The sequence below is a fragment of the Poecilia latipinna genome, unplaced genomic scaffold (assembly GCF_001443285.1).
Source record: "Poecilia latipinna isolate Pla-1442-1.1 unplaced genomic scaffold, P_latipinna-1.0 Scaffold1800, whole genome shotgun sequence".
Lineage (NCBI taxonomy): Eukaryota > Metazoa > Chordata > Actinopteri > Cyprinodontiformes > Poeciliidae > Poecilia > Poecilia latipinna.
The window spans coordinates 56,882-79,010 of record NW_015114416.1 but is presented as its reverse complement, the minus strand read 5'-3'; the positions used below and the strand labels follow the sequence as shown (position 1 = coordinate 79,010).

General features: G+C 39.8%; 2 protein-coding genes across 3 annotated transcripts; one reads left to right on the top strand and one right to left on the bottom strand.

The window, feature by feature from the left end:
- The first annotated feature begins 5,529 nt into the window (after positions 1-5,529).
- On the top strand, positions 5,530-7,812 carry mibp2 (muscle-specific beta 1 integrin binding protein 2). Its single transcript, XM_015014250.1, has 8 exons — positions 5,530-5,799; positions 6,178-6,268; positions 6,473-6,521; positions 6,717-6,906; positions 6,991-7,062; positions 7,161-7,267; positions 7,356-7,447; positions 7,523-7,812. Exons 1-7 carry the CDS (start codon positions 5,774-5,776, stop codon positions 7,439-7,441), a joined length of 621 nt encoding a protein of 206 aa, XP_014869736.1. The 5' UTR covers positions 5,530-5,773; the 3' UTR covers positions 7,442-7,447; positions 7,523-7,812.
- An 8,343-nt stretch (positions 7,813-16,155) lies between these two features.
- On the bottom strand, positions 16,156-21,928 carry bloc1s6 (biogenesis of lysosomal organelles complex-1, subunit 6, pallidin). Of its 2 annotated transcripts, XM_015014258.1 has the most exons (7): positions 21,736-21,928; positions 21,436-21,551; positions 19,967-20,126; positions 18,216-18,303; positions 18,048-18,134; positions 17,812-17,966; positions 16,156-16,665 (listed from the first exon to the last, which is right to left on the bottom strand). In XM_015014258.1, exons 2-6 carry the CDS (start codon positions 21,488-21,490, stop codon positions 17,847-17,849), a joined length of 510 nt encoding a protein of 169 aa, XP_014869744.1. In that variant the 5' UTR covers positions 21,491-21,551; positions 21,736-21,928; the 3' UTR covers positions 16,156-16,665; positions 17,812-17,846. The 2 variants fall into 2 exon arrangements, with proteins under 2 accessions (XP_014869744.1, XP_014869743.1); XM_015014257.1 differs by having other exon boundaries at positions 16,162-17,966; positions 21,736-21,927.
- Between the last annotated feature and the right edge of the window lie 201 nt (positions 21,929-22,129).

Sequence of the window (22,129 nt, the reverse complement as noted above, 5' to 3'; positions counted from 1 at the left end):
TTGTCTTTATCAGTAAATCTCCATGGAGTCCTGCTGCTTGTGTTTAATTTCTTGGTTGTTACAAAACCACAATTAATGTTACATGATCAATTTGTTCTCTGTATATATTAAGTCCGGTATGTTATTTCTACTGGATAGGTTTTGTTATTGTCCCTTCATGTGCACTGCAGGGGATTTCAGCATTTCTGAGAACACTAGCTCTCCTTTGAATTCTGTCAATTGAACCTTTTGCTGACTGTGTTGCCAAATTGTTAATATTCCCTACCTAACTGATCTGTAAAATTGTGTTTGTGTTTGCCAACATTTGATTAGATAGTTTTATTGTCATTGTACAAAAGCTTTTGCTTAATACCTTTTGATTAAATATTCAATCAATACAGCTGTTTTCCAAGGTCCGTCCATTCTCTTATTTTGGTGAAAAATCCTTCCAAAACTCTCTCATTCTCCCTTTCATTGAGCTACAAGATTTTGACTGATTGCTGCTTATATTTTGGGTTCCTTTGCTGTTTTACTGTTGCTCTCATGATGTTCTAACTATTCAATTTCCTTCCTACTTATGTGTAAAATAGACTTTAAGAGCAATTTTTTCCTTCAATTTTTATTTAGAAGACATCCAAACTTTTTATAACAATGTGTTCTCTGTTAGATTGGCATTGAGACTGATCATAAAAAGGAAAACCTCACACAGCAGCCAGCAGATGGCGGTCAGATGTTGGAGAAGAATTAGACACAAACAGAAGCTGAAAAACGTCTGAAGCAGGTAGAAAGCTTCAAGATGGCTTGCTCATTTTAAAACTCTACAGTCTTTGTAAGTGAAAGGTTACATTCATGTTTAATTAGTCAATGTCTCAGTGCAGTCGGCTGGATTTCCCTACATAGAAAACTTTTTACCACCAGGCATAATTAGTAAATTTGACTGCCAGGTTCCACCTGGAATAAATAGATTTTAATCTAACTACTGTATGTTATTAGATTGGATATTTCTATGTAGTGGATTTTTTTTCTTTCTTTTTTTTTTGTAAAAATGATTGCATTTATGTTTGTTGTGAATTAGCACCACTGAAATAAACTGAACTGAATTAAATTGACCTAAACAACAAATTAACTTTTTTTTTTCCTGCTAAATTTGGGGTATAACATGAAGTCATTTTACATAACAACCCTCAAGTTTATGAGACATTTATATCAGGGAGAGTATTTGAAGTAAAAAAAAAAAAAAAAACAGTGTCCTTTCAAAACAAATCAAGGCTGATTACTCACAGAGTTGTACCACTCTCAAAAATAGCACTTACATCTTATATAACAGCGGCTGGAAAACACGGAGCTCTGTTGGCATAAAACAAGAAAGATTTGTTAAAGTTTCACATAAAGCCTTAACAAACCATTGAGAGAGGACTGAGGAAACGTCTTTGGAGAAATGTCTTGTGGCTTCACAGCGCCTGGAGTTCAAGTAAAAGATAGTGAAACTCTGAAACTATATAAGTGTGTCATCTCATTTATATGGACATTTGTCCATAACTCACACTTTAGTTGTATTCCATAAACTTGCACTGAGGCAATTGAAAATCTCCCCATTCCTCCATGTTTGAAACCGTCATTGGAAATCAGATGTGCTTAGATTTCTTATTGTTTTATATAATCAATGCAAAGCAAATTATGACCATTTTTTTAGGCAGAAATGGGAAACATATACACAATGTATGATTTCACTCTTACAAATCAATTAATAAAAGTCTCCGAAACAGATCAAAGGTGAAATAGCGTGTAATTACTTAATGAGTCCATATAAAAAAAAAATTTGTCTTACATGGTTATTGATGTTTATCCCGCATAATCATTTCCTTTTCAAACACAAGCACAGCATTATTCATTTTGCTGAGATGCATTAGAGCCTGCAGCAGGATGCTTCACGTATCAATTTGACATGGAGCTGGGGATTTTTGCACTGCAGTTTAGTTTGTGTCTGTCATTTAAAGTGAGCATGAATGTTTCTGCAAAGCTACATTTAACACTCCCTGCAGGGTAGGGCATATTGGAGATGGAGGCTGTTGCCTACCTTCTTGGGGGATGGTGTCCGTCCTGGACTGGTCACCAGTCCATCACAGTGACACAGAGACATGCCAATCTGAATGCAGAGAAGCAAATGTGTATCATCACGCTAATGTGAACAGGAATTATGTGACGAAACCAGCTGAAACAAGCCCCTGAATGTGGTATAACAATGCTCTCAAACATGCACTCTCATATTTCTACTTTTTCTTTCAGATTTAGTTCGAACAACGGCTAAGCGTTGCTTCGTTTGATAAAATTCAATTGTATCTCAGAAACTTTACATTCAAAAGGCTACCATATATCAACACAACACATCTTTTAGATACTGTACATATTTTTTTGGGCAGTCTACCTCTAAAAAGAAAAACTTGATTTGTGCAAATTATTGCAGAGGAGTTGGTTGTCCAACTTTGTAGTCAGAGATGCAACACATTTTTAAACCTTTCTGGACAATTAAACCAATATATAAGCTCCAGACTCAGTCTGCTTCACATTGTCAGAATGAAAGTGTGCAAAAACTGTAAAAAGAAATCCTACAGGCTGAGCTGAATCCCACATTTGGCCCCTTTGTCTTCATAGTTGAGGGCTGCTGAGGGTGTAAACCCCAGCATATAGGTAGCATTTTGGTGTAACCTCAGGGAACTGTGTCATGAGTCTGGAAGTTTCCTTACAAACGAGAGAGCAGCAAGCTGCATGCTGGTGAAGCAAATGCGACAGCAACAGGAATGTGTTCAGAGACGCTTGTTTGTTTTGTGTCTGGGATCTTGTACGTGATGCTCATGAAGAGTTGCTGTGGTTTATTACACGCTATTTCCAAACCGTTGCCTGTTTGATCCAGACTACGATTTCAGCAATAAAATGATTGGTATTTTGTGTCATAAGCTCAAGCTTTTCTAGGAATGAAAACATTTGCGGTCCCAACTTACAGATGTTTTCTAGGGTAGGGCTATTATCATTGCTGCACACAACAACATTGACAGAAAATCAATAATGGTGAAAAACTCATGTAAAAGTGCGTCACCGTTTAGCCAGTTAGAGATCATGTCCTCACCGATTAGATTAGAGCAGTAACAACCGTGACGCTCAAAAGAAACGCACTTTATGTTCCCAAACCGGTTTCTAAAACGTAGTTTCCGTCTTTTGAAGTTTCTAAAAGGTCTCCTTCCAGGATTTCCCTGCATTTAGTTTTATCCGTCTTCTTGTCGAGTGTGATTAGTCCACAGCATGATGCTGCCACCTGCTTGAAGGACTTCTTGTCGGCTCTCCTTGCCATGTCTTGGTAGGTTTGCAGTTCAACCAGCAGATGATTGATTGAACAGTACACAGCTACTGGACTGATACTGAGGTTATGTCACATACATGTGGAATCTGTTCCCTAATTAAGCAGCTTCTGAGAAGGTAATTGTTCGCACTGGGTTTTATTTAGGTGCGTCAGTGTAAATACAAGTGCACTGCCACACTTTTCAGATATTTGTGAGAATATTGCAACTATTTGAGTAGTTTTCTTCCTGCTTCACAAATGTTTACTACTTTGTGTGGATCTATTGCATAAAATCCCGAACAAAAACATGGAAGCTTGTGGCTACAATAAGACAAAGTAGGAAAAAGCTTGAAGCCTGAATGCTTTCGTGAGGCACTGTCGGCAAAATCTGGTTGGATACAGAAGTAGAATGTATGATGCACTGACTTTTTAATTTATTGTATTTACAAATTATATGATGTGATAAAAAAAAAAAAAACATCACAGTTTTCAAGCCTTGCAGTGGATTTCAATAATGACGCCCAGATAAATTTGGAATATGTAATATACACAGTAAGCGTGTATTAAAAAGTGTTGGTAATGCTTAAAGGACAAAACTAACGTAAAGCATGTGAGACTTCCAGGAAGATAGTTGGATAAACTGTCAAATCAAGGTCAGCGTACAGTATGGTAAATTGCTTGCTGCAAGGAGTTGCGACTGGGAGCATGAGTGGCAAAGGCTCTATGCAAATTCATAGAAAGAGAAATACACAACCTTGCAAATATGTATCAGTTTTAACACATCGGTGCAAATCTGAATTAACCCCACTTGTTAACCTCTAACTACCAAGAATCACTCAGTCACGTTGGCAAATGTGACAATATTCATCCTGTCATGGTGGTTTGGAAAGGAGACGTGATTTGGAAGAAAAGGCTTCTTATGACTTACTGATGATGGCAACGTTTATGGCAGACTGATTCACTTATCTTTGGTCAGCTCATGTGATGCACCGGGTTTAGTTTGAGATTTGTCAGTCAGAACCGAATCCAACCATTCAGGAGCATGATAAGCACCATATAACAAGTCGTCTTGCTTAAACTCATTTTTGGGTAATCAAAACAATTTTCAGGCTGGGTTCTTGGTGAACTTTGTCTTCGTTTTGATCGCAAATTGTTAAGTGCACCCATTAAAATAAAAATAAAAATAAACTACTGTATTCTGATAGGTGTTATTTAACCTGAATAAAAAATTAAGGAAAATATCATCACTTCTACTCTCCTTCTTACAAGTCATGCTCATTACAAGGATGTGATAAGAAAACAATTAATAATAAATTTCACATGTTATTTCAATTCTAGGTTATGCCAGGATGAAATAAAAAGGATCTGGTCTTTCGCAGATTCTAAACTTATTTCAGTCGGTCCTCAATGGTATGAACTCACTAAACAGACACACCGTCATTACAAGATGAAGCTAAAATGGAGAATGGCGCTTTACATTAGATTAAGACGATGTACGATCTATAGTGGACTTATCTTGTCCTCTATAGGTTTAACTAAACCAGGTAAAATTTCCATTTGGGATTAATATAGTATTTTTGAATTGAATTGAATCACATTTATTATGACTTGATGCAAGAACACTAGAAAATTAAAAAAGTAAAATTAAAATGTACTTCTTCCAATGACTGTATATGTTGATTTACTCTGTGACCACTCAATCACTTCTATTTAATTTATTTTAAGTAGCTAGACATATTAGGTTTCACCACTTTGAAGATGTCCGCTGACTTTTATCTATTCAAGTGTAACAAGAATTTGTCAACTTTGGGTAGCTGTTATTTGGCCTTCTTTCTAAAAACAGTGCAGATATTGTCTTTATAAATGTTTTTGCCTTATTGGAAAGACATTGCAGAAGCATTTAGTGAGTCAGGCTGGATTCCTCTCTTTCAAAAACACTTAACTTATTTCCCAGCTCCTCAAGCCTCTTCTGCACCTACTAAACATAAATGAAAACTTCAGAAAGAATTAAGATGTCAAAAAACACGAGCTTATTGTTTTTCCTTTTTTTTTTTTTTAAAGTATTCATCTATATTTGTGTTATTCCGTTTTTTTTCCTCCCTCAACCGAGCTGTGGTTTTTGGTGGGCGGAGCCAGTATGACCTACGAGAGCACTCGCTCGTGATTGGTTACTCGACAAACCTCAAAGTGTTTAAATATCCAATCGCGAGACCTTTTTCAGTATGTGTGGAAGCAACGGAACAACGAGGTTCTCTCTCGGTGGAAGACCGCGGTCCGAGTGACAGCTCGTCTAAGCTCTTACCCTACTCTCTAAACTCAAGTACCATGGAGGAATCGAGTAGTTGACGTTTCCTGCTGCAGCCTTTCTCTTTTAAGCTTTCTTCCCGTCAAATCATTGTGCCTCTGACCCGGTTTTTATTGACTCTGAACGACTGACTCAAGCTTTTACCATCCCACATCATGAAGTACATCATCGGCATTGGCGGGTGAGTCGAGATGCTAAGCTAGGCTAGGCTAGGAAGGCCTTAAAAGGACGGTGCACGTGGGACTGCGGAGTCATTGCATCCGAAGAAATACTTAACTTATGTTTTATGTTGGATGTATTTTTTATGAAATATATTGCTAACCCTTTTGTTCGCTTTTTATTTGTAAACAGAAGCTAGCTGTTATAACAAAGTAACAGATGGCTCATCCGCTTCATTGAGTCATCCATTTCCTGGGATGCTTTTGCTTACGAAGTTCTATGACACGGACACTTTATTTTACAACATACCGCAAATGATTCTCTTTTAAATAATTAAGAAAAATGCACTTTCGCTATATTTTATATAAATGTCTTATTTTCACCTCTTTATCGCACGCAGCGTTACCAACGGAGGGAAGACCACCCTCACCAAGCGGCTGATCCAGGCCCTTCCCAACTGCTGCGTGGTACACCAGGATGACTTCTTCAAGGTGAGCACCGTTCCCACAAATGCCTCTTGGATTTTTGTAGCGTCTAGTCAACGTAAGGGATCAGTCTGAGTAACGCAAGTCAATGGTTTGTCTTTCCTTGCCCACTTGCATTCGTAGATGCAGTATAAACTATTCAACTTCCATATAGCATAGCGTAGGCCTAGCAGAATGTACCTGGGTACATCTTATCAATGTATGTTTCAGCCCCAAGATCAGATTGAAGTTGGTGAAGATGGCTTTAAGCAGTATGATGGTAAGCTTGGGTTTTTATGAAAGGGTGTTTTTTTTTGTGGGCGCTTTCTGTGTGTTTTGCTTAAAACTGTAACGCTGTCTCATTTGTAACCTGCATGCAATTTAAAAAAGAACAAAAACTCAAATATCAGCTTTACTCACTCTGCTATTTTTCCCATACACCTCTCTTTTCCTTCCCACTTGCCTCTCTGTTTAGTCATCACTGCCCTGGACATGGACGCCATGATGAGCACCATCTACGCATGGCTGGACAATCCAGTGAAGTTTGAAAAGTCTCATGGCGTTAATAACACCCTGGACACTGAGATTATGCCGAAGTCTGATCACAGCAAGGACGAGGAGACTCACATCCTTATTGTGGAGGGCTTTCTGCTTTACACCTATCAGTAAGTCCTCAACTAAACTAAATGCGCCTAAAATAATTAGATTGACCTTTGCTTAGAAATACTGATTGGCTTCTGTGTCTGCAGGCCTTTGATTGACGTGTTTAACCAGCGTTACTTTATGTCCATCCCCTATGAAGAATGCAAAAAGAGGAGGTGGTAAGTGCTCCACTATAGTGCTGAACTTGTGGTTTTGAAGTATGTCCTTTATCATTTTGAGCTTGTTTTGAAATGTTTTTTTATTATTATCTATGCAGCTCAAGGAACTACAAGGTGCCTGACCCACCTGGCCTGTTCGACGGCCACGTCTGGCCCATGTATGAGAAACACACACAAATGATGGAAGAATCAGGTGTTGATGTCTGTAAGTATGGTTTTATTGAAAAGATTGGACGGCCTGTGGATGTGCCGGTATATAAAACTGTTGTGTTTTTTTTTTTTTTTTTTTACAGTGCAGCTAGATGGAACCCTGACTAAGGAGCAGCTGTTCAACTTCGTCTATGGTGACATCCTGAATAAAATCCAGAAATCTCTCTAAACAAAGGTACTAAAATCATTTGACTGTCTGACATGAAGTCGCACAATCAACATGAGTTGCTGATTTGTTGTTCTGCTTCAGGTCAACTGATCGGCTAAGGAAATCATGTACTCAAAGCGCAACCAGAGGACCGTCTTGCCTTAATTATTTTATTCTTTTGCCTGGCAGTTTTTAATTGACTGTCAAGATTTTTTTTTTATTATTATTTTTTTTTATACACAAAGTTTTACATCATACAATGTTGGCATGACTTTTCATCTTTTCGTATTTATTGCTTTGTTACCGCCTACACTCCTAAGAGAGATAATGGAAATATTCAAGAGATGGTTGCACTATGCTGCATGTATCAATAAATGATTCTTCTGCCAAAACTCTGTAGTGTTTCTTCTTCTTTTACCTGAAACGGTTCATTCTCAAAGATCTGAAATTATGAAACCTCTCATCCTCAAAGTTGCCAACTCAGAGGTCAACAGGGTCACCGTGAGAACATGATGTATTTCTCTCTGTGCCGCAGCTGGTGCGAGTGATAAGTGACGTTATGAGTCAGCCTCGTGACTAGCAGTGGAGTACAGTACACTCAAATTCAGACGTGGGGGAAGATGGTGGGTGGGGCATATTTCCCTGGCTGCACTTATAGCAGATTACAAATGATGTAATTCTGTACAGAAATGAGTAAAGTGTGTGTGCTGCTGATATTGACTAGTCACATGCTCTACTGGGGATAAAGAACCATAGTTATTTGGTTTTGAACTGATACCCATCATGAGGCTTCACTTGCCAAAAGCACAACAATCCTATCGCAGATAATATTGACCAGTTTGAGGCTTTAGACTTCTTTTTTCTTTCTTTTTGCAAACTCATTTACTTGGACTTGAAATGCCACAGAATACGATTTCATTTATTTCAAATGGGACAGTGCTGCACTTTACAAAACATGCCAGAGTTGTCCATAAAGGCTTGTTTTGTTCTGTAGTCCCTGAGGGTACCATCAAATAAATGACTCCTTTTAGTTCTGCAAAAGTTTCTCTCAATAAATTTGACTAGGTTGAAATTACTTTAATGGCCAGTGTAAGAATTTTTATTTTGGTTTTTGCTACAAAATGCTGTTTGAAGATTTTAGTTAAAACTTTAAGGATATTGCATTATCTTTGCCAGCTGCATCAGTTTTCTTGACTTGTGCGTATCGGTTTTTGCAGTTGTAGTAATCTAAGTGCAAATCTGAGTTGAACTTCCACAGAAATCTAGAAACTATGTGGACAGTGGGCGTGTCCCTCAGAGTCAAATTAACTTCACTTTTTCCTTCCCTGGTGCTGCCATGAAAACACATTATGTCATGCAGCCAGGCAGGAATGTATGGAAGTGGGTCAGAGGTCTGCATACTGTTTGTTGGAAAGCGTCCGCTGGCCTATGTTTGAGGTCATTTCCTCAGTGCATTGAAGGTTCTATTTATCCAAGCGCCATGCTGTTTAAGGCAAGCTGGTATTTTTAGAGCTTTCCGTCCGACACGTCTTTTGAGTCTTCAGATTTTTGCATGCATGTGTGGAAGTCTGACGAACAAGCACACATGCGCGTGTTGTGTTATTCACACACCACAGCGCAGTAGAAATGGTTTCTCATGACTTGAGACAGTAACAGCAAAAAAAAAAAAAAACACACACACACTGGACTTTTGTATTTAAACTAGTAGCTCCAACTCTTCAAACGGCATCAACAACCCTTCAACTATTTTTTATTAATTTATAACTTCTGGATAATACCACACAAAAAAATTATGGGAACAGTAGGCTGATAAGTAAACATTCGAAATTTGTATTTGGCAACCCAGGGCCTTTTCTGAAAAACTTTTGTGTTTTGTGTTTGTGTTTACCATATATTTCTGTCTGGTGTATTAATGTACGTATTCACTTCATACGTATGTTTTCCTAAGTTTTTCCGGGTTTTTTTTTTTTTTTTTTTTTTTTTTTCTTCTGGTGTCCCACAGTTTTGGCAGTGACTCAAACGTTAGGTTTTGCAAACTTTGAGGCTTTAATTTTTACGGTTACAGTTCACATTGTTCTTTTTTTTTTATTGTCCACAAGCATCAGATTTATAGTACATTGTTGGAAAGAACTTGTTTATTTTTTTTTAAAAGTGCTATGGAATAAAAAAAACACTTCTCATCATAAAAAAAAATAAATAAAATAAAATAAAATACAAAGCCTTCTTGCAGCTTGTAAAATGAACTTAACTCTTGGAGTCAAAGTACCAAAGACCGGAATTTGCTTCCAGTATTTTCCAGCACATTTTGTATGTGCTGATTATGCATCTTCCGTGTTCTTACATGTTTTTTATTAGATTTTATATGCTTTAATTTTATTCTGTTTTTGAGTGAGTGTTTTGTTCATTTCTGTTTTCTTTTCGCTGCGAAGCACACTTTGGGTACGGTGAACGCTTTATAAATAAATGTTGATTAAAGAGTGCCCTCAATGTCATCAGAAGATTAGAGGGTTATATACCCCAAAGAAAAAGTGTGCAGCCAAGTTTGCTTTGCATCAAAATGGCCTCACACGTAATGAATAGGTGAATCTTTCTCGGAAAGCTTACTTTGGTTTCAAGCTCAAAATATCTGTTTAAATTGCACTTTTGGAGCTCGAGCCAAAAAAAAAAAAAAGTTTAAAGCTGCGAGTTTTAATTTGTGCTTCGAGCTAATATCTTGTTGTTTTCTTTGTTGCTCTGTTTTAGATTTCATTTGTACCCTTATACGAGTCAAAGATTAATAGCTTGTAAAGCGCCAACTCCTGAATTAACAGCAGCTCTGAACATTTATACGGAGGGGGTGTTAATTTTCCTCAAGCAGCAGCTAAGTCATTATGTCAACTTGAAGTGTGGAAGCTTAACAGTCTAGACTTGGGCACATGAGATTAGTAGTTATATAACAGCGACTGCTGCAGGGGAAAAGGAAATCTGATGATTCACTTTTGCTTTGTCTTACCTTTCTGATGACATTGCACAAGAATTATCGCCTGAAAATGTTTCTTTTTTTAAATTATGAAGTGGCTTGTTTACGGAAAGAATGAAACTCATTGGGCTCAGATTCAAATCTTAATAAGGAAACTTTTTTTTTTGCATGAGTGGACAGTGACAATCCCTGCATTTTTCTGGACCACACCAACCACCACACTGCGGGTGATGAATACTGGCCCTGACTGGATTTTGTTTGCTGCCTTTCCTCCTGCCTGTGTGTATGTGTGTCTGATTTGAGCCCATCTGCAATGCACTTCCCCTCGGTCTGTCCAAAAAGCAGAGGAAGCAACCGTCTGCGCTGCGGCTGACTCAAATAGAGCATCTAAACAACCCTATAAATCCTGGCCTCAGACCTCTAACTCCATACAGTTACGGTTTGGATTATCACATCTCCACCTCACGCAGGTCAGACAGGACACAGCCCTGCAACCGCTAACCATCCTGGCAGCAGAGGTGACTGCAACTCTGCGGCCGTCTGTCTCAAAACAATATCTCTGTCCTGCTAACAGAATCCCAGTGTACCCTTTAACATAATTCCAACCAGAGAAAACAACAGGGACAGAGCTCATTTATTCGGTCAAACCACCCTCACAGCCACAACTTCTCATTTGCAGCCTACCAGTTTTTCCTATATTTATCCCTTTTACAGCAGTCTTACAGGAGCCTTTTTTTTTTTCCCGCCCATAAAAATGTTTCGTGACAAATAAACATTTCTGCAGGGACTTGTTTTGAAAGTGTGAGCCTCTGCGAACCTCCGTGGCAGTGAGCTGAGCAGGTCTCAACGCTTCACCTGTGCGAGGCCGGAGTAAAAACATCTGCTGCGGTTCACCCACTCCGTCTGTGTTTATTCTGAGCGGACACAGTCTGGGGAGATTTTGACCGCCGCGCAGACACAACAGCACGCTGCGTAGCCCCAATATGGCGGTAGATATTAAACTGGCCACACTGCAGTACGCAGTTGTTGTTGCAGCCGTAGCGTTCTGAAAGAGGCATTCAGATTCAAAATAGCAATAATGGTATGAAGAACTGGCAGCAGAGGAACTGCGGCGCGACTTACAGTCACGGGGTTCACCTTTGCACTTTATGCTTTTCGGCTGCACGATATTTGCTGTTGCATCTCACAGAGCAACGACTGGTCAAAGTTGAAAGCAGATGTTTACATCTACTGCCTAAAAGGTCACACAACATTTTTGTTCTTGCACTGTCTGACATGACATCAGGCCAAACCGAGACGAAGATGCGATGGCTTTGAAAACCTGTCAATTCACAACACTTGAGATAATTGAAGACACAACAACGGGAGTGCAAGGGGAATCCCGTGCACGCCTCTCTAACACAGTATTCTGTGGCATTATAAAAAAATGTTTAAAAGAAATCAGGTAAGATAAAAAAAAGGGGGAAACGTGGGACTTCCACAGTCTGGGTTCACTTTGTTTCATGGGAACCGACCTAAAAAACATATTTAAAACAAACAAACAAAAAAAAAAAGAGGTAGAGACCTTGGCAGGATGCTGCCTGAACGCCGCCCATGGTGGTGGCAGCATGATGCTATGCGGATATCTTGCTGCACTTCTCAAAATCTGTTGCATCACGAGAAGATAGATTTTTATGAAAACATCGAAACAACGGCTCAACACTTCAGCCAGGACCTTAGGACCTCCAAATGGGCAGTGGCCCATTCCTTTGGCCAGTGGTGTAAGAATGGGCCACTGTCCATTTGGAATCTAAGACAAGGGGAATATGGCATAAATTCACCAAAAAAAAAAAATTGTATTTAGATTATGGCAAGTTCTGGACTTTAATGCCCCATTGCAATATTATTATTTTTTTTTTTCCATTTAAATGTGTTGCATGTTAAAAACATGAAAAATGTGTCCTATGGTCTTACCTTTTTATTTTGGTCTAAATAAAAAACAAAAACACAGTTTTAATGTCTTGTGGTTAATTCACAACTAGTTTTCCAGAGCCTGGCATTGTTTTTACTGCAGTGTTTTTATTCTGGCACCTATCAGAAAAAGCCACGCTTGTTCTCAATTATACAAATGACTTTGGAGCCCAAAATGCGTGTCTTTGTTGTTCTTGTCCTTTTTTGTTTTGTTTTGTTTATTGCAGGGTGCGGCGTGTTACTACTTGGTCTAACTTTGGGATGATTATGCCAGGAAATCCACCCCTGGGAAGATGTGCAGCCATATCAAATGTTTTGTTTTGTTTTTTTCTTTTTGAGAATAATAATTTTTAAAATGATGGATTTCAAGTTGTTTGGAAATGCTCCTACAACCCTCCCAAGAATGTCAGAAAAAAGTTGCATGTCTGAGTTCATGGCGGCCTTTTCTCAATACCGTTATGTAATCAGCACTGGCGTGCTCTGAATCACCAAGTTTCCAAAACGTCTTGTTTTACAGACGTTTTGGTCTCATTTGCTGATGGTCAATACAGCAAATTGCTGCTACTTCCTTTATCAATATGGAAGTAGCAAGGTTTAGTTTTTCCCGATCGCAGAAGGTTATTCGGTTATTCCATAAGTGAGGGAGAAAATATTTTCCTGAATTCAAATGCAAAATCACTGCTTTGGAAAGTTGCTTTGGTTACGTGGTGAACTGTTTAAATAGCTGTTCTGCACCATCTGCTGCGTCACAGAAGCCTAATTACAAACGTCTTCATTGCCACACTACCCACTCATCCTGATCTGAATCTGAACCATTACATAAGGCACGGCGCAGAAGGGAAAAATCACCTAATTCACCATCGCTTTGGACAAAAAACAACACCACAGCGATGTGTTTTCCAGCGCTGCAGGCCAAACCTTTCACTCTGTGACAGACCGTGCTCGACATCCACCATGCAAACCAAATGGTAAAACCTGGAGAGAATAATAATACCACGCATCTGTGCTTAGTGTGGGCCCTGGGGACCATATCCTGTTGTGGAGGGTCTGGGAGAGGCCTGGAGCTGCCAGTCTCCAGTAGACCACAGCCTCCCACTCCTCACCCATCTGAATCACTGTTTACTCAGACTGGAAGGCTACAGCATCATCTGTTTCTTCTGCTCTGTGTCTCTGTGACTCGCCTGCGGCTTTGCTGAGGGGAGGCTGTGTTTTCCGTGACGGGTAACTTTCTAAAAGTAGAGACAACTCTCCAACCAAACGGTCAGGGACAACACTGGCCTTGCCTCTGAAAACAATGTGTCTGTGAGCTGTCTCTCACCCCCCAAGAAGCTTTAATGCCTCCATCTGCTGGACCAACAGAGTCCATTTTTAATAGAATCTGATTAGCTTAACAGAACAGATTCTGTTTGACCATTATTGAGGTATTATTGGGTTGCAACTTGCATCATTAAGTGCAGAGATGACAGATGCATGAACATCCTGCTTCTGAAACAGCAGTTGCAAGCAAAGGCTTTGCCCATTTCATCTGGGTCATACAGCATTGTGTAAGTACAAGGGCAAGTTTGTGAAGTTGTTGTTCAGGTGGTTCAGTTATCTAAGTGTGGTGCCTACATGGCACATACTGAGAAAACATTTGGCACAAACTGAAACAAACTGCTTAGGAGTTGAAAGGCGTCTACCAAACAAGGTAAGTAAAACATCCTTCTGTTGCAAAACTACCACTATGAAGCTCCTAAGCCTCCAAACATTTACAAAACCAGAGGAGGAGGAAGGTACACACGAGTCAAACAAGGTCACTGAAACATCTTGCTGGCTTTAAATCCAAACTGAGTAAATCTTTTGTCCAGCTGATTGTTTTTATTGTTCTTTTTTTATACAAATGTTGCATTATAACAATTCCAAATCACTGTTCTTTTAGTTTATGTTATTTTTTCATTGACTTTTATTTGAAAACTGTAAAGAGTAAAGAAAGTTTGAGGGAGACTCAAGATGTTTCTTTTGATCCGATTATGAACCTTCTAATTTTGGCTGAACCAAAAGTTATCAGAGCAACTCTACTGGTTCTGTATGGACTGATCATTCATTCCTATCTAGAGTAAAAGCTCCAGGAGGAAAAATCCGACCTCCGTATCTAGCTCATCCTAGACGACCCCGAGGCATTCCCAGGCCAGAAGTGACCTGACCAAAGACCACAGTGACTTGTTCATGTTAGGGACCACAAGGCACTCTTCTAAAGCCATATCTAGGGTAATGCTGGTGGTCCCGGTGTTTGAACCTCCAGGGACTTCACCGGGTTTAGTGTAAAATATCAATAGGAACCTTCCTTCATAATAATCAAGGACCAGCAGTAAGGGTCAGGGAGGAAATGCCAGAATTTGGTGTAATGCAAGCTGGATGACTGGTGAGGGCTTATCTGGCTTCTGTCATGTTGAAATTGTATCATTTTTGTTATTTAGACAAAATGTTAAGAGTCCAGATTTAATTAACTAAATTAACTAATTAGTCTAAAAACACATCAGTCCTACTTGTAACATACTCTAGCTAAAGCTAACTTCCACTGATTGTTTTTGTCTCAAAATCTGACTTTTCCTAAAACACTGTAATGCTTTAGTTTCATCAACATAAACAAAAGGTTTGTAAAGTTACCCTCAAAACTGTGCTTTGTACTCATTCCTTTTGTCAGTGAGATGCCAAATTGCCCCGACCTCAGAATTCCCCATTAATGTCCACCCTGTGTTACAGTCCAAGAAAAACCAAGCGGGGGCAGTTAGAGTCTTGTGGGCTTTGACTCAACTTCCTGCTGTAGTAGCTGAGGTTAAAATTGGAGGTTTATGTGAAATGGAAGTGGGTGTGGCAGACACGGGGTTGGTGTTTAGGACCGAGACTGAGAGGAATGTAACCTACTTTCTCTGTCAACAAACTCCAGTTTTGTGGCTGGTCAGTTTTTACATGTTAAAAAACCATCCAATAAGAAAAGATAAAGTTAGTTTGATAAAGCGCTACATGTTAAGGGAATACGGTCAGATGTACGTTTGTGCGTTGCCTGGTCGTGCAAAATTGACTTCCGCTTAACGAGCACGCTTGTTCAATGAGAGGAGCGGTTCTCTGCTGCCATCTAGCGGGCCAAAATCATCATTACAGCTCCTTGTTTATATTTTTTTTAAAAAAATCAACTTCTCAGACACTTCAATATTCCCTGAGACCGGCAAAATTGATATTACCTAAATATTAGGTTCTGGTTGTGTTATGGCAAACACAACCATGGGGGAAACTGCCAAGTTAAACATGTGAATGGAAAATTGACTGCGGATGTTTGCTAGAAAAAATGCAAACATGTAATAAGGAACACCACAGTCGAAAAGGATGATGAAATAAATTCAGTTCAATGGACAGCAGCTGGAGTCAGAGATTCAAGAATCATCACAAATGCACATCCAGGAGGACACAGTAAAAAGTGTCTTACCTGGGTGGAGGAGAAAAAAGACCAGACTGTATTTAACACATGTTCTTTTCATATGAAGCATAATTTTCATTCTGCTTACAAGTAAAAGTCTCAGTCTGAAGGAGCTGCTTGAGGTCCAGTGTTGACTTTCCATACAATGTGGTTATCCGGGGTCGTCCGCTGGCGTTGGTCCACTAGGTCTATAAACTGCAGAGTTAGTGCAGCCAACTACTTTTCAATTCTTTGGTCTAAAGTATGCAATATTGTCATTTTCTGCAAACTGAATTTTGGGTTTTCATTACATGCAAGCTTAAATATATCAATATGTGCTTAATGAAACTATAACATACATTTCTTCTCTCAGAACGAATAACTGAAAAAAGATTTTTGATAATAATTTAATTTCTATTATTGACAAACACCGTAAATTATTCAACAAGCAGAGAAAAATCTCACCAAACCAGTGATTATGTTGCTTTTATTATTAACTCTACAAACCCTAGAATTTCAAATAAAACTAGTGCATAGAAGGGTTTTACAAAAAAGAAAAAAATATTTATATCAAGGAGATTTGCAAGTGACGTTTACAGTTTGGTACATTTTACCATCTGTTATCATAGTACACAAGCCTCAGTCAGATTTAGTGCAGAACAAAAAAAGATTTACACAACATATCTCTTTTGTAACATTCAACACTAACGGGGCTGACGGCCCACATTACAACGCGTATTAAACGACACATTGACAAAGCACAGCAGATGCAGAAGTTCTCCCAGATTATTATCTGTCAAAGAGTCAGAGGATGATTCGTTCTGCTTTGCAAACATGCGCATCGTCAGAAGTCAAACAGCATTGGATGACGTAGTCCAGGTCTTTGGTTTATGGCGTCCTTGGCTAAATCAGACAGGAACAACCAAACTCAAGGTTCTGCAAGCTTTCTACTATTCCTATTTACTAAGCACCACATTAAGTGTTTTTATTAAGGAAACCATTTTCCAAAGTGCGCCGCAGATTTGAGGAGGTCTGAACTGAACGAAGGACAACTTTTCCAATCGCCTCGGTGAATACCGTTTTATATTTAAACTTTCTGGTCTGTTCAAAACTGCTTCTCCTGCTGGAGAAGAGGTAAAGTCAGAAGGGAGTGTAAATGTTTTTCACAAAATACCATAGAGACTAGGCTTTTTGGTAAATGCAAAAAGGCCAAAACATGAATTCATACTGATAAACGGCTGTAAAAAGTATTAACATAAACCTACCTTTCATTGCAGCGCAATGATGTAGTCTTTTATTTATTTTTTGGCAAATCCAACCTTTCAGTAATGCACAGATATATTAAGAAATAAAAAACACCATTCCCCTAAATGTTGGCACCCCAAACAAATTTTATAACAGAAATCTCCCTGAGGAATTTCCCTTCTATTTCTTTTTAGGTTTTTCAGAATATGAAGGGACTTTCGCTCAAAAATCCATAAATTTCTCTAAAGAAAAAAAAAAGGGGAACATTTAGAGAACAGGCCATTCAAGCAAGGCATACGAGTGTTTATATCGATATGTCATACAACTAAAGCAAATAGATACACGGCTAAATCTGCCCGAACACTCAGAGTGAGTCTAAACGAACTGGAACTGTGACAAACGAGACCGAACAAGGAGGAAGTCGGCGGCAACGCGCTAAAAATTGAAATGACGAGGGAAGTAAAACCAAAAATCTCAAGAGCGCACTTTTAGAGAAGTGCAGCTTAAAGTGGCATGATGTTGTCACCAGGTTACCATGACAACTAGTTAATTTATGTACAGATATAGTGTGTAGATAGTGGAGATACGTTTGGAAATAAAAGCCCCTCCATTGCAAAACTGACTGTAAGCCGGAGATGGAGAGGAGATTTTCTAAGTTCCCCAACAGTTTCTCACAAGATCTGTATTGAAACGTATTGAAGCCACGCGCCGCCTGTCCGATTACCCAATGAGCACTTTGGAAAATGGTTAAGGGTTTGTGTGATTGGTCGGAGATATGTAGTAAACAGAGTGAGACATGCAAACCCCTTAGAGCGGTTCTTTAAACACCGTCGGGATCTCTACGTTCTTTTAGCCGGCTTGGCGATAAGCTGCCTCTCCCTCTCCAGCTCCCGCTCCCGCTGCTGCTCCTTCTCCAGCAGCTCCTTCTGCTTCTGCTGCTGCAGCTTCAGAGCTCTTTTCTGAAATCCAACAACACCAGTCAGTTACCCAACATCATGCCATTAACGCACTTTTAGATCTCTTTTCGCCGCGACAGGTACCTTTAGTTTAGTTGTCTTCTCATGAAGCATGATCATCTCTTTTCTTATGTTCACCAGCTTGTTCTGGTAAATTTTGGCTTCTGTAAACTGAAGATAGACAGACCGGGTTAGTCCTCCGTTCTGAGAGCGACGCAGACGAGAATATGTTTTTTTGAAGTCTAAACACACCAGCGAGTTGAGGTCCAGCAAGGTGTTGCACTCTCTGAACTTGGTGATTTCTTGATCCAGTGTGTCCAACAGTATCAGCTGATTTTGTCTGGTCGGAAACAGAAAACAAACACAGGTTCGTTTAGAAACGTAGCCTTCAAAGGAGAAGCAAGAGAAGTTTGTCACTAAAGTTGTGTCGGAGGCATAAAAACGTGACCAGATGTGCCACATTTTGATGACTGGATGAGAGCTGGTGAGAGTGTTCAGTAGGGTGAGATTAAAATAGATGTATGCGACGATCAGAAAGTAGTTTGCTGCAACTTCTGTGTCTGCTAAGCAACTTAAAGAGGCCACAAAAAAAAAAAATTGAAATCAGCCGCACTGTGCGGAAATTAGGCTACGACAAAACAAGGACAAGTTCATTGAACCCAAACCATGAGGTTCTTTTAGAGGAAAATGTACCGGTCCGTCGTGGTGAAGAGAGAGCTGAGTCAAAAAGCGAAGCTCTCGATTTACCGGTTGATCTACATTCCCACCCTCATCTATGGTCATGAGCTTTGGGTCATGACCGAAAGAACGAGGTCCCGGATACAAGCGGCCGAAATGGGTTTCCTCCGCAGGGTGGCTGGGCTCTCCCTTAGAGATAGGGTGAGAAGCTCAGCCATCCGGGAGGGACTCAGAGTAGAGCTGCTGCTCCTCTATGTCGAGAGGAGCCCGTTGAGGTGGCTCGGGCATCTGGTCAGGATGCCTCCTAGACGCCTCCCTGGTGAGGTGTTCCGGGCACGTCCCACCGGGACGAGGCCCCGGGGAAGACCCAGGACATACTGGAGGGACTATGTCTCTCAGCTGGCCTGGGAACGCCTTGGGGTTCCCCCGGAAGAGCTGGAGGAAGTGGCTGGGGAGAGTGAAGTCTGGGCCGCCCTTCAGAAGCTGCTGCCCCCGCGACCCGACCCCAGATAAGCGGAAGAAAATGGATGGATGGACGGACGGACGGACATCTATGCAAATTGTCAATCAGGACAACTGAATGCTGTGCACATCAAAACATGTTTTGCTTGTTAATTCTGCAGCATTAATATATATTTTTTTAGCTGTTCTTTCACATCTATTCCCCTTTTGACTCATCAGACTAGCTTCTGTTTGGCTTCAATGTCCAAACAGAAGGTCGTTCAACACATTACTGCAGCGCTTCGTTGCTTTAATTATCACTTTGGGTTTTTAATGGTAGTTTTCTCTTTTTTTTTTACTAGTAACAATGCCATTTTTGCATGTAATCTGATCCATCCTTTCTCATTTCATCTGCGTGGACAGACCAGGCGAAATGAGACCGTCAGTCCATCTGACACCTGTTCAATTCGATTTCCTTCCAGGAATAAAAGCAGCAGAATCTTGCTGAGTCATGAAAATGGATTGTTTTTGCTCCTGATTTTGCTCACTTGCTTGCAATTTCTATTTAAAACAGACTGGATGAGCTCAAATGTATTGATGTATGAAGAAGCGACTACTGTGTCATGTGACAGGAAAAAGTTACAAAGCCAAAGACACAGCCATTTCTTTTTTGTTGTTGTTTTGGACAGCTTCAATCCCTGAATAAATGAAGTCAGAATTTGAAAAGCGTTGTTTTTAATTTACTCGGTTTATCTTTGCCCGTTAGCTAAAAATGTTGGATGAGTCAAACAAAACAAAACTAAAACTGTGAGGCGGCAAATACTTTTTCTCAGCACTACGAACAGGAGCGCATGCATCAAAACACAGAAAACGCAGAGACGTACGTGAGCTCCTGCAGGGCTCGTTTAGAGTTCTGTAGGTCTGGCAGGTAGTGGGAGAGGAAACCCTCGGTGAGTTTGTCCACTGCTCTCTGATTCACGCAGACGTTCTCTGCAGGCGTGGAGCTCTGCAGATCCGCTGGCAGCTGCTGCGTTGCCTGGAGATCTGACAAGCAAGTTCAGAGAGCTCAAACAACATAAAGACGTATACTCACACGTTATTATTGTGTTTTAGGCGGTAATAAAAGCACTGGCATTCTTACAACCTGAAAGGCAACCTTTTACTAATATTTTATTTTAACATGAGAATTTAACAAATTTTTCATGAAATTAAATATTAGGCTATGCAGTTGATGCTAAAGCAATTTTAAGTCATTTATTTAGAGTTCTTCTTTTGGAGAAAAAAAAAAATTCCAATAAGATTCTTTCTCCAATATCCACCACAATTAAAAAGTGTTCTACATGAGCGGCACATCTGTGACACAACAAGAGAGATGAATACTACCAATTCATAAGTATTCTGAACGTGTGATCTGTTAAAGTTGCATTTGTCTGTTCTTTATCAGAAAGTGGAGAGGTGTTTTATTATCTGCAGTATCATGCATAAAATATTCCTGCATCACTTCCATATTTATAACCACGAACTCTATGACTTTGTTGTGACAGACCAACACAAAGTGGTGTATAACTAAAACGGAAGGAAAGGATACACAGCTTTCTATATTTTTTGACAAATGCACAACTGAAAAGCATTGTTATTATTGTTATTATTATTGAGAATTCTTTACTCTGAACACATTAAGTTATTTTCACCTGTGTGTGATTCAATTTCAGTATAAATCCAGTTGCCCCATGGTAACTCTGGGGGACTTTCGGAGATGTTGTTGACAGGACAACTATTGGTGGTGAACTCAATTGGTCTGCTTTTAATGGAAGGAAGGCAGAAAGATAGGTTTTTTGGTGACAGAAAGTCACAACAATCCTTGTTCACAGTTTGTCACAAGCTGCGAGGGCAGAGCAGTGAACATGTGAAAGGATGTGAACAAAACTGAGTACTTTAAAGAATACTTTTACAAAGCACTGCAAATATGTAGCCTCAATCAGATCAGTGCAACTCTATTAACTTCGAACTGCATCAGGGTTAACTTAATGTTTATTTGCAAATGTCTGACGGTGAAATACAGAGAACTCAAATCTGAGGAGGGATTTGGGCAACAGAGGCATTAGTTTGCTCCTAAGCAGTTCTCTTGTAGTTCTAATCTTCCTGGGAATGTAGCTCAGTGCTTGCTTCAAACAAACTAAACACATGGCAACCTGAAAAAAGAATACCTGCCGTCTTCCAGAAGCTTTCCTCTCTACTCGTGCAAGCAAACTGCTTTGTGCTTTTAAATGAAGCTGCGATTGTGTATCACTGTGTAGAGGCACGCAGGCTTGGACAATGAACAGTGACAGATTGTGCAGAGACATGTTTTCACCTGGAAGTTCACTCTGGGACGAAGGTCCTTCATCTTCCATCCCCTCTACCTCCATCTGGAGCTACTCGGTTGACCCAGTCTGTTTGGCGTCGAGCGGTCGGATCTAACACCTTTATCTGATGGAAATAACAAGTTAAACGCCTGCATTGCATATGAGTCACAAAGAAATGCAGTGTCTCCTGACTGTGCAGAGGAAGAGCAGCTAGTTCATTGAGCTTCTTTACATGGTAGGAACACGACAATCCTTGGTTATCACCTAACCAGAGGCTTCACTGAAAACTATCTTAGCTAGCGAGTTACCTGTTTAGTTTAGGCTGAACAGCAGCTGTCGGTTCGGTTGGACTGTGTGTTAGGCACTCAGAAAAAAGATAAATCCGGATATTTTCGATTTGTTGTTAGCATGAGACAACATCATGTGACATTTGCGTCATCACGTGAACACGTTCCGAAGGTGCCAATGCGACGGATCCGGCTCTCTTTGCCGACTCGTTTACAGGAACGATTGGAACCGACTCAGGTGATGGGTCTTTAACTCCTTTTTTTTTTTTTTTTTTTTTTTTTTTTTTTTAAAAAGGGTTGTGATTTTTTTTTTTTTTTTAAAAAAAAAAAAAAAAAAAAAAAAAAAACAAAAAAAAAAAAAAAAAAAAAGGGAAAAAAAACCCCCCCCCGGGGGGGGTACCACTCCTTTTAAAAA